Consider the following 12840-nt stretch of genomic DNA (forward strand, 5'->3'; position numbering starts at 1 on the left):
AGTGATTTAAATCAAAGTTTCTACCTAAACTAGTTCTTGCTACTTTAACATGCAAGTAGATGAAGATTTTTAGAATCACTTTTTATATTACTTTTTTCTCCCCAGTTTAATGGGTTAATCATTCATATTTGGACACCACTGTTCTGTTGTACTTAGGAAGGAGAAAAATAATCCTGAACTTAATAACAATTTAAATGGATTTATTCAACTGAAACAATAACAACATTACAGCATACGTTATTTGCTTAAACAAACATCCATGTTAACTAATTTGGCTAAACAAAAAAAAAAAAAATAGTCCAAACAATCAGAAACATATTGTCTAACTTCTTGGACTTGGTACTGAAGGGGATGATTCTGTATTCATAGGTTTGTAGAACAATAGGATTAAGGTCTTTTTCTTAACTCTGTTCATGTTGTAACATTTGAGAACATATACAGCCTTTATTCTACTGAGTTAAACAACTCCACTTTATCTCATGATGGAAGAACCTTTGGATGGTAAAATATTTTCCTCAAAAAGCAGTTTATTGAAAAAAATCCGATTTAAATCAAAAAAATCCGATTTAAATCAAAAAAATCCGATTTTTTTGATTTTTTTAAAAAAATCATTGATTTTTATCCACCCTGGTCTCTTGTGACATCTGTAGTAGTGAAACATGACTGGGGAGATCTGCCACATCAGAGGCACTTTTTCTCTAGAAAGCTGGAGTTTGGGCACATCATCATTTAGAGATCAGACACTGGATAGCTGGGTGGAGATATATTACATGCAGCATATACATGGTATTAATACTGGAGATCCAGCTGGTGTATAGGCAATGCTTCTTGTGGAAAATTAGGGTAAATCTGACAGCTGTAATTACGGTTCCTAAAAGACACAGGGCCAGATTTACCAGAATGTGTAAAATAGAAACTGGTGTAAATTGCCCACAGCAACCAATCACAGCTCAGGTTTCATTTTACCAGAGGTGACAGCTGACCTGTGATTGGTCACTGGGAGCAATTCACACCAGTTTGTCTTCTTTGGACAGTATATCCTGCTCCTGTATCCATATCCTGTTAATGTTTCCCCCTGTAGATATGGGACACAGCAGGACAAGAGCGGTTTCAGTCTCTTGGTGTGGCCTTTTATCGAGGAGCTGACTGCTGCGTCCTAGTCTTCGATGTGACCGCTCCCAACACCTTCAAAACTCTGGACAGTTGGAGAGATGAATTCCTTATCCAGGCCAGTCCCCGGGATCCAGAAAACTTTCCATTTGTTGTCCTGGGAAACAAAATAGACCTTGAAAACAGACAAGTAAGAAAATGTATTGCTTGTGTTTTTAGAGTTTGCTATTTGGACTTGGTGTAACCCAATGCTGCTTTCAGTCATAGTGAAATATAAAGGTAATAATATAATATAGCAAAACATATACAAAGTAAAAGGGGTTCTCTAGACTTTCAAAATTGATGGCCTATTAGGTGGGACAGGGGTGATAATCAGGTGTGTGAAGAGACTACGACGCATATGTGGTTACTGCAGTCCCTTCACTGTTGATAGCTGTTGCGTTTTTTGCAAGTGCCCCACTTTTCGTGGCAATGTTAAAAAGGTATTGCAGCTTTTCTGTTCTCTTGAATGGGACAACATGCAATACCTCTGCTAATATAGATTTTAGACTGCATAACCCCTCTAAGAAATAAAATTCTGACTGCCTGCAGTTACCGTTAGGGGGAGCTTTTGAATTCTGAATAAACATTAGGGTAGATTTAGGCTGGTAAAATGTCAAAAAGGAATACTGACTTACTGCCCAAAATCTTCACGGCTGCCCCCGACTTTATTGGACTGTAGCCTATTTGTAACTAAATTGGCTCCTTTTCCCCCAATATATGCGCTCTCTATGTGCGACTCAAAAACACATTTTGGGAAATTTATCAAACATGGTGTAAAGTGAAACTGGCTCAGTTGCCCCTAGCAACCAATCAGATTCCACCTTTCATTTTCCAAAGAGTCTGTGAGGAATGAAAGGTGGAATCTGATTGGTTGCTAGGGGCAACTGAGCCAGTTTCACTTTACACCATGTTTGATAAATCTCCCCCAAAGTGGTCACCCATATGCTATGTCCGGTCCATTAAAGTCCAGCAGTAAATCTGCCCCGTCTTTTAGTTTCTATTTGCTCTGTGTCTCTTCCAAAATTTAGCACCTTATTCTCAATAAAAGCAAACAGTCATGTGCGACAAGATTAATCTCGCTTTTCCCTATATTTAGCCACGTTAATGTGAAATAACATTGTATTATGGAGATTGTGATGAAACTCCATAGCTTCACCTTTTTGTAATCCTCTATTTCTATTCTCCTTTCTCTCTCCACAGGTCACCACAAAGCGGGCACAAGTGTGGTGTCATAGCAAAAATAACATCCCTTACTTTGAAACCAGTGCTAAGGAGGCTATTAACGTGGAGCAGGCTTTTCAGACAATTGCACGGAATGCACTTAAACAGGTAATTATATTCTCTACTACATTAAGCAGACAGTGGCCCCAGTCTGCCTGTGGTAGTGTACTCTGCAGAGTGACTTCTATCAGCTATAAAAGCAATTAACTATATTGTAGCTGTAGGCTTAAGGTTGGGTTCACACTGCGTTTTTTTTTTTTTTCATCCTTTTAATGCATAAAAAGGATTAAATAAAGCATTTTTCCATTATAAAAAAAAGTGGTTGACTGCGTTAAAATATTATATATATTGAAAGGGGGAGAAAAAATCCCACTTATCTGACATTTGCTTTAGATCCTGAGGTCTCCCTTTTTAAGGTGGCCATACACCTTCTATATATGACGGCCAAACAATTGTTTGGCAGTCTGCTATCTCTCTCCTCTGTGGACTGACCTCCTCATACACGGGAACGTTTTGCATGGCTGAGCGTTTCTGTGCTCTGTGGGGAGGGGAAGGGTTAAGCCACATCGAGAGAGTTCCGACAGTTGCTCATCTCTCCAACAACAAAGGGGTCGGGAGAACCTCATGCACATATGCTGACGAACAAACCCTCCATGAGCGGTGGGTACAGCTAACAAAAGTATATGGGGGCCTTGTGTGTTCATCATCTTCTGAGTTAACCTCAGTTAGTGACTAAGAAATACTGTAATGATGCAGTCTTCTGTGAGCTAGGGCATAACATTGGGATGCTGGCCATTAAATACAGTATTCAGTGTGTATTTTCCGCTATTACTTTTATTGTTAATGTATACTTACAGCGCTTTTAGTTGCACAGCAATTGTTGCTCTCCTAGACTCCACTTCAGCACAGATAAAGCTCTATGTAATAGACTGGTGCAAATCTGCCACCACCAACGCTGAGTGCTTACTTGTGCTTGGTGCAATTTCAACTCCAGACCCTATTGTTCTCTGTGGATAAGCCAGCACCAGAGCAGACTGACAGCAGCTTACGGTTTCCTTCCCATAGGGAACACAGCCAAAGTTAGGAGAGTTGACCATAAGCCAAATTAACATTTGGCCGACTGCTATTGAAAGTGTATGGAAGAAGCAGCACCCCAAAGGATCATAATAAACTTACTGTGCTTACTCCTCAATGTTACTGCAACATTCAGTTCCTCTGAGTCGTTTTCAGGATGGAAATTCACGAGAGTCCAGAGATTTTTACCAGCTTGTATGACTGCCGGACTTTGTGTTTTGTTCAGAATCCAAACCCGTTTAGCCATAATCACACAAATGTTTGCCTACAGCCACCACTAAGGGGAGCTTAGGACACTTTCTTTTTGTTTGCTAAACGCAGTGTATAAATGCTAGGCAATAAGCTCGCTAGTGGCGACTACAGGCGGCCAAAATGTCCCCATTTTAAATCCATGTTGGGGATTTGAAGCTCTGTATGGACATTCATATCTGATATCCCTTTCTTCTCCCTCCAGGAAACAGAGGTCGAGCTGTACAATGAATTCCCAGAGCCCATTAAACTGGACAAGAACGACCGGGCAAAGGCGTCTGCAGAGAGCTGCAGCTGCTGAGAGGAGAAGGTGTACCCGGAGTCCTTCACTAACAGATATCACACTTAGGCCTTCGAACACGAGACCCTCCCCCCTTCCTGCCCAGAGTGTAAAGGATAAATATTAATCGACTGCACCCTCTCCAGCTCCCAGGCACCGGTCCAGACGGAAACAGACACCTGTATTATAAGCAGAACACCATCATCACCCCCACCCTCCCTGTGGACTATGCGCCCATGTTGGGTTAACCCTTGCATCACCAAGTGGCCTGCAACAAGTAGCATTGCAGGCCTCTTTGGGTCATCAAGCGGTTAACACGATACATATATATACTGTTTTGTTTGAACATAACTTAATTTTTGTGTCTTGTGGAGAGACAGAATTTTTCTTTTTGTTCTTTTTACAGTTTTTGTGTATAATTAACATATGACATGAAGTTGAATAAACCTTTTAATTGTTCTGTATCCCATTGAAGGCTCTCGCCAGGAAGGCTGCATATCCTGTCATTCTTTGCAAGCTCAGCACCCAGTGTCCACTAGGTATTTGAGTTTTGTATTGTATCTGTAATTGCTTATTCTTTTTAACTAATCCAAACTTTTTACAGAATCCATTTATTATGTTATGCTTCCTTAGAGCAGAAAAAGTCAGAATCTTATAGTACATGTTAATATATGCAACCAATTAAATGTATAAATTAGTTTAAGAATATAATTTTTTTTTTTTTTTTTAAGCACATGTAAAAAAAAAACACAACCCGTAAGGACGCCTCCTCACGAATTGCGTGCTTTGCCTGCAAACATTAAGACGCAGCTTATGGTTTTGTAGGAGCAAGTTCTGTTCAGGTCTGCACATCCTCCTACACACAGTGGGGGCAGCTACATCAATATTCGGCCAATCCATTTCAGTGGGAGCTAAAGGCCACTCCCAGGAACGAGGCGTGCAGTAGGCTGAATGTTGACCCTGACTATATAACATGGCCGCCCCCACTGTAGTTAATGGGTACAGTTTAAATAGACTGCTACTTGTTCATTTCACTATCCAAGCTGTCTATAGTTTCATAACTGCAGCAGTTAGGACTGTAACAATGATGTGAATATTGGACTTTATTGTATGGTTAAGTACAGGTATTATTAAGTCATCTTATCCTTTTCCTCTTTTTATATATAATCTTACCATGTCTGCAGGGGACACTTGCTATGCTCAGTTTTGGGGAGTAGATTTTCCCAAATATCTTGTAGAGTTTCAGTGCTATTCCCAATCTGGGGTGTAATATATATGTTTCATTCCCTCCACTGGCAGGTAACACGTAGTATTAGGAGCCCGACCCCCAATTCCCCAACCCCCTCCCCTGTGCTGCGAATCACACTCTTGTTGGTATAAATCTCCTTGGCAGTTTAGCTACCCTAATGTCTCTGTTTTCTTGAGTTTGTAGCTTGCTCCCATATAGCACTTTTTTCCTTTTTTTTTTATTTTTATTTGAGTTTTTTTTTCTCTTCCATGCGGTCTACATTCTACTGTGTAGGCTGGGTTCTTCTGTAAAGATGAAAATGATGCCAATAAACTTAACAAGAAAATATTGGGGTGTGTGTGGTCCTCTGTATGTCACATAATTTATTACTAAAGTGACTTATATATATATTTACATCCAAAGAAACATATTATCCAGTCATTGTTCAGTCTAAAGAACCTCACACCTTGCAGCAGTCCTTATACCGTCACTCATTTGTAGAGGGTAGTAGACTTTTAGATATTTACTCTCTGGAGTATGCATTTACATGGGCACTGTCATTAAAAATAAATGTGAAATCAGCAGGGGAGGGAATATACATCTTTGCAATTTACCTCATTTCTTTTTTTTTTTTTTATGAAATACAATGCTATGAATTCAGCCCCTAGGTTTCTTACTGGAAAACTGTAGTTGAGGCTCTGTTACTAGGGCCATTTGGTCTTTTAGTAGATATGAGTGAACCTCAGTCATGCTCTGGTTCGGAGAAGCATTCAGGATTTGCTAACCAGTGGCTGAAGAAGTTGACTGCAGCCCTTCGGTAGTCCTGGAAAACATGGATACAGCCTATGGCCACACGCTAGGATTTGGATGAGCCTGAGCATTCTTGAGGTTTGCTCATCTCTAGTGTTTAGTAATGGCAAAAAGGAGACCAAATGCAGGAACTGATATCAGCTGTCTTTCAACATGTTAGATGCTGATCATGTCAGCGACTGCCTGCTGCTTGTCTCTCCATGCAATAGTAGCAGCGGCAGCAGACTGCTGCTGACTTTAATGGGCAGCCCAGACAAACTAAGGATCACCCGAGCAGCCTCTCCCCCTCAGCGAGCAGGGAACGAGGGGGAAGACAGGTTGGTGCCTGCTTGCCCCTCATGATCGTGCCGTGTAATACAGCCTTAGGCTGCGTTCACACTACGTATATTTCAGTAAGTATTGCAACCAAAACCAGGAGTGGATTAAAAACACAGAAAGGCTCTGTTCACACAATGGTGAAATTGAGTGGATGGCCGCCATATAACAGTAAATAACTGCCATTATTTCAATATAACAGCCGTTGTTTTAAAATAACAGCAAATATTTGCCATTAAATGGCGGCCATCCACTCAATTTCAACATTGTGTTAACAGATCCTTTCTGTGTTTTTAATCCACTCCTGGTTTTGGTTGCAATACTGACTGAAATATACGTAGTGTGAACGCAGCCTTAGGCTACAAACTCACTGGGCGGATCTGTAGCAAGTTTCTCGCTGCGAATTTGCAGCGAGACCTGCAGTGTATCCCTGCCCTGTACAGTCTATGGGCAGACAAACGCGCAGCAGGATTCACATTAACCCCCCCCCCCCCAGCTAGAGCATACACATCACAGGGTCCCCGCTCTGGGTTGCTTCAGGGCTCCCGGTGTCTTCGCATCCCGCTCAATCAGTGCGCTGCGGCGGGGCAGCGCACTGATTGGCTAAGTGGGATGCGCCGGGAACCCTTGAAGGAAGCCGGAGCAGGGACCAGGTATAGTATAGGCTCCAGCGGCCGGGAGGTTAACGGGCGGGCTGCGGATAATGTGCATCCTGCTGAGAGTTTGCCCATAGACTGTACAGGGCAGGGATCTGCAGCGGGTCTCGCTGCGAATTAGCCCAGTGAGTTTGTACCCTTAAGGCAGATGTCATCTTAACTAAAATAAATAAAAAATAATAAAACCCACTCACCGGCTCAGAATGAAATGGTGACAAGGTAACTCTCAACCCATGACTTATCCGGTGTAAACTGTGACATACAGCAGACACAATGGTTAAGTTCATGGGTAGACTTGTTTCTGCTGTCTGTCATCTGACTCCCAAGTGTTTTCATCTGGGACATAAATGTAGGTATGGGTTTTAGAGCTAGGACCCTCTTTGATTCCCATCCTGGCTGGACAAAGGGTTCTTGGGTGCTTGCAGCTGGAAGGCTGCATGTTGTGCACCACTAATCTAGACTGAGGTGACCAGGGACATGTGTCTGGGGGGGGGGGGGGGGCAGGATAGTAGGGGCATTTTACTGGTGTAAGGAATAATGTAACTTTTGCTGTTAGTGGCAAAATAAGGCATTATTTTATTTAATATATACTGTTCAAATATAATTTGGGATGTATTTTGGGCTGCAAATGGCCCAACGTATGTCCCACATTAAAACATGATTTTTGGGTTATAACTTTTGCTGGAGCCTTCTATATATCCCAAAAAGGCAGTATTTTATAGCTCATACATCAAAAAAGTCATTGATAGACATAAGCTAATATCGAGCACACTCAGGTTCATTCTGCATTTGATTACTGTGGCTGGATAAGTTGGATGCAGCCCTGTTCTCCAGGACTCCCTAGAGCTGTATCCAACTTCAGTCACCGGTAATCAAATGCAAAGGGCTCAGCTGAACCCAAGTATTCTCTAGGTTTGCTCATCTCTAGTCACTGATATGCCCCGAAAGTCGCCCTGTCCTTTCTCTTTCCACATTGTTCCTGTCTGTCCAAGATGAGTGATACATTTACATAACAACTAACCGTATAAAGGAGGTGAAAATGAAAAACCCAGTGCTGACAGAGGGGTGGGGGAACATAATAGGCTATACCTAACGGTAGTGACTAAATCCCATGGTGCAAAGGGACCTTGCTGGGGGCCTGCACACAGCTCCCAGACAAGCCCCGCCCTGGCCAGATTTGATTTGCTGCTCCACTCTGGGCTTCCTAGCAGTCAGAATCAGACCGTGCCGGACTCCCGACCCTAATCCGAACGTTTAGTATTAGGGTTGGGGATTGGATTAGGGTTATGACAAACATTTAACTGTCCCCTGCTCACACAACAACCCTAACCCTCGGGGTTGGTGCTAATCAGGAGGGTTAGGGTTGGGACTGTGGTGAGGGTTAGACATGACAAATCAGTGGGACGTAACACTAATCCGACCCCTAACCCTATTATTGAACGTTCGGATTAGGTTCGGGGGTCCGGCAGAGTCTGATTTTGACTGCTAAGAAGCCCGGAGTGGAGCAGCCAATGAAATCTGGCTGGGACGGGGCTTGCCTGGGAGCTGTGTGCCCGCCCCCAGCAAGGTCCCTTTGCGGTACCTATACCTAACCGTACAGGTGCCCCTGCAGCACTGCCTCACCGCTCACAGACCCCTACCTGCCTCTGATTTCCTCCGGCTTCCTGTTTCGCCATGACCTGTTGGGATCTCCTTGCTCATCCAGTGACTGCAGCCGAATTCCCTCTGATAGCAGGAAGTGGACGGCGGTGAACAGGTAATAGCCCTATTTCACGGAACGATTATCGTTCATAGACTAGCTCCAACGACCGCTCTTTAATGAGCACTTAACGATTTTTTTTAAGCGAACGATAACACATAATACGTGTGGGAACGTGAACGATATCTGTAGTGTAACGATTTTTTTGCGGTCGTTACATCGTTAAATGGTCGTTTAAAACGTGGGGAAATGTAGGTAGATATTTCAAGAACGACTGAAAGATTTTTTTATTCAACGAAAAGATTAGTGAATTATTGTTGAAAGACCGATTTTTTTTTTCCACATGTTGAAAAAAAATAGTGAATGACTCAACGATTTCACTATTGTTCGCTCGTTTACAGCTATTCCACAGAACGAATATCGTTAACGAGCGGTTGTTTGAACGATTTTATGAACGATAATCGTTCGAAAAAGTTCAGTGGAATAGGGCCTTAAGACATCTACTGGGTAATGTAGTGACATACAGATCTGTTCAGAATCACATAAGCTATCAAATGGATGGAAGTTACCAACAGTGCCCATTGCTCTTTTGAGAACCTGATGTTATAAAACAATGGACAGCCTCATAGATGCCGCAATCTCTGCTCCTCTCTAACATCCACTGCTGGATTCCCCAGCTTATAACCGCTCAGTCAGTGGAGACACAAGTGACATACTGTCATGGGTTCTCTCTGTCAGAAAGCAGAAGGTCAAAGTTATCTCCCTGATGGATGACACTTTGCCACACGTGATATCTATAATAAGAGGTAAATTGTGCAAATACTATTATGGGTGTTTTATGACTTGTGCTTTGTCACAGTTTGGCCCATAAAATCCCACTGTTTCTGCTTATTAGTTACTGGGGTTATCCGGTAAAAAATTTTTTCTTTTAAATCAAATCTAAAATCTTCCCATACTTATCGGCTGCTGTATGTCCTGCAGGAAATGTTTTTCTTTTTAGTCTGACATAGTGCTCTCTGTTGCCACCTCTGTCTGAGGTGGGAACTGTCCAGAGCAGTAGCAAATTCCCATAGAAAACTGTTCCTGTCTGGGAAAGAGATTCTTATAGATTAAGGGCCAGTTTGAGACATACCTTTTGTGTTCATATTCTGGCCCGACCACAGATCTAATGAGCTGAAAGTATCAGAACTCTAAGATGCCCTTGTTGTGTTTCATTAGTCCATTGGTTGGGAAAAGACTTGGGGCTGTAAGGCTACATTGAAGTAGTGTACAGCAGGATTCGCCACACATAAGCATGTTGATAGACCCTATCGCATATGTTACACAGATCCATAGACCCTCACCATATTAATACTAAGTAGACTAGCCTGATGTGTACGCAAAACTGTTTCTTAAACGATCTCCTACAGCTCCCATTTTGTTGAATATTAGCTGTATAAATCTATATGAAGATAGCTCCCTCTAGTGGTAACTGCAGGAAAAATAAAAAAATTCCAAGTGCACAAAGTAGATGTGCTGGGTAAGGAAAAGAATCAGTACAGAATATTGGACCCAAACCTGCAGTCATAGTCATAGGTTTATTAAAGCAGCTGTCAGTAGGGAGTGCCCCATTCAGCAATTTCCTATTATCCATATGTGCTCTTCCCATATTAGACACTTGCACTAAAATTCTTGAAGCAACATCTGCTCCACGTAATCTGCTAAACCGTTCTGTGGGTGGATTTAGTATTTTCAATACACTGAATCCAAAATGTGACTCATCCTTCATATTCGTTGGAGTGTTATTTGTGCCGTAGATTTTTAAGGTTTTACGTGCTAGATTGCCAGGGAATGCCTCTGGGTTTATGTATGAACCAGCAATTCCAGGGTGGGGTTGACTTTTCTTATAATGAACAAAAAAAAATACTGAATTAATGATTGATATAATGTGAAAAAGCCAAAGCCTCAAAGGTTAGTAATCCCAGGAGCCAGTTCCATGTTATGTACATTATGCTTTCTGTGACGCTGTATATGTGTGCTTTGGTGGCAATATGTAGTTTCTTTAATCTAGGGGTGTCAAACTTACATTCTTCCAGCTGTTGCAAGACTACAGTTCCCATCATGCCTGGTCAGCTAAAGCTCTCCAGGAATGATGGGAATCGTAGTTTGCTACTGCTGTATGGTAACAAGTGTGACACCCCTGCCATGTGGCCGAACCCAAACACTCTGCATTCAACTCCCGGCATCTGGAGAAAATGGATGCCACCCTAGGGTTGCAAGGAAAACCTGGATGCAGCCTATGGCCACTTGGTCGAACCTGGACACTTTTTTTAAAGTTCGCTCAACACTACATACCACACATGCTACAGTTAATCTTACAGATGTCTTTTTGGATATATAATTATAACCCACCAGTGTATTCCTGCAGTGTCATTTGTTTTATCCCTGCTCAGCTGCAGCCATACATTTTAAACCCCTACATTACTGCAGCTCCCACAGATATGCAGCTGAGCAGGTATAAAACAAATCACCTGTAAGTTACACGCCTTCCATTGCAGACAGGAGATCAGTCTATTCTGTGTGGCTGACTACTGTGAATTATTAGTTCTGTGAAATACAGGATTACATTATCACTATTGATGGAGTGAATGTGCTGAATGTTCGGCATTTGACTCCTGGTGGCTGGAGAAGCTAGATGCAGCCTTCTGGGTTCCTTACCTAGATGCAGCCTTTTTTCGGTGGATAGCGGAATATGCCAGCCCATAGAATGGTGTCAATGGAGCCGGCGGAAAGGCGCGCGCGCGGACACACGACGGAATTCCGCGGACATTGTCCGCGAGAATTCTGTAGTATGAACCCACCCTATCACCTATTATCTAGTGGAGTCTTCCTAGCAGCCTCCACACACTTCCCCTGTACCCCAAGCTCTGTCCTCCTTGTTCCGCTATATGTCTAAAGATATTTTCTGACTTGTCTAAGGGACCAGGAGTGTAGTAATATAGTAGAGTCCCTACAGTTATTAGCTGCATATTTATAAAACTCCTGACTTTTTAAAAACCACTGTGTGCTCTGAGGTCATATCGTGAAATGCCGCTTGACACTACTTACCCCAGCCTACTAAGCTGACAGAAAGAATCCTACTGCAAAAAGGCACACAGAAGCGGCAACATATAGGAATACACTGGAGACTATGTAGTGTTACAGGACTTAAAGGGGTAGTTCACCAAAAAAAAAATTTCTTTCAAATCAACTGCTGCCATGAAGTGCCAGAGATTTGTAATTTACTTCTATTAAAAAATCTCAAGCCTTCCAGTACTTATCAGCTGCTGTATGCCCAACAGGAAGTTGTATTATTTCCAGTCTGGAATGCAGGAGAGGTTTTCTATGGGGATTTGCTCCTGTTTTGGACAGTTCCTGACATGGACAGAGGAGGCAACAGAGAGCACTGTGTCAGACAGGAAAGAAAACACCACTTCCTGCTGGACACACAGCAGCTGGTAAGTACTGGAAGACTTGAGATTTTTTTAATAGAAGTGAATTACAAATCTCTGGCACTTTATGGCACCAGTTAATTTGAAAGAAATTTTTTTTTGGTGGACTACCCCTTTAAGGTCAATGTCATTGATTTATCACTTGCCAAACTTAGATAGGATTGGTAGCAAGCACAGCCATGAGACACCATCATCCTCTACTCTGCAAAGCCAGAGGCATTGTGGGAAATGTAGGCTGCACTGCATTAGGAGAAACATCAGAGGGAGAGGAGTCAAGATGGTGGACAACCTAAACATGCACATGAGCTCAAGCAGGTATATATAAAGCATTAACACCATCCTGTACACTATGCTCAAATTTTAATAAATTATGAAGTAATAGGCTGGTGCCATGCACAGGAATCATGCAAGGGTTAAAAAAAATAAAATAAATGACAGCGGCACTGGCTTCTCCACTGGTGTCGTTCTATTCATGTGTAACACAAAGTGAATGTACCTGATGCAGGTTTTAGCTCCCTAAACGAGGGATGGGGAACCTTTGCCCTCCAGGTGTTGCAAAACTACAATTCCCAGCATGCCTGGACAGCCAAAGGGAAGCTTTGGCTGTACAGGCATGCTGGGAATTGTAGTTTTGCAACACCTGGAGGGCCGGAGGTTCCCCATCCCTGCCCTAAACCATAATACTC

The 12840-nt window shown here is 42.5% G+C and overlaps 1 protein-coding gene across 1 annotated transcript in view; it reads left to right on the forward strand.

The window, feature by feature from the left end:
* Positions 1 to 5552, forward strand: part of RAB7A (RAB7A, member RAS oncogene family) — a 33032-nt gene extending 27480 nt beyond the window's left edge. Inside the window, exons 4-6 of the mRNA XM_069966743.1 lie at positions 1082 to 1300; positions 2353 to 2481; positions 3902 to 5552. Coding sequence (XP_069822844.1) covers positions 1082 to 1300; positions 2353 to 2481; positions 3902 to 3997 — 444 coding nt within the window. The 3' untranslated portion in view covers positions 3998 to 5552. The remainder of the gene's footprint in view (positions 1 to 1081; positions 1301 to 2352; positions 2482 to 3901) is intronic.
* Positions 5553 to 12840: the final 7288 nt, after the last annotated feature.

The sequence above is a fragment of the Dendropsophus ebraccatus genome, chromosome 4 (genome assembly GCF_027789765.1).
Source record: "Dendropsophus ebraccatus isolate aDenEbr1 chromosome 4, aDenEbr1.pat, whole genome shotgun sequence".
Taxonomy (NCBI): Eukaryota; Metazoa; Chordata; class Amphibia; order Anura; family Hylidae; genus Dendropsophus; species Dendropsophus ebraccatus.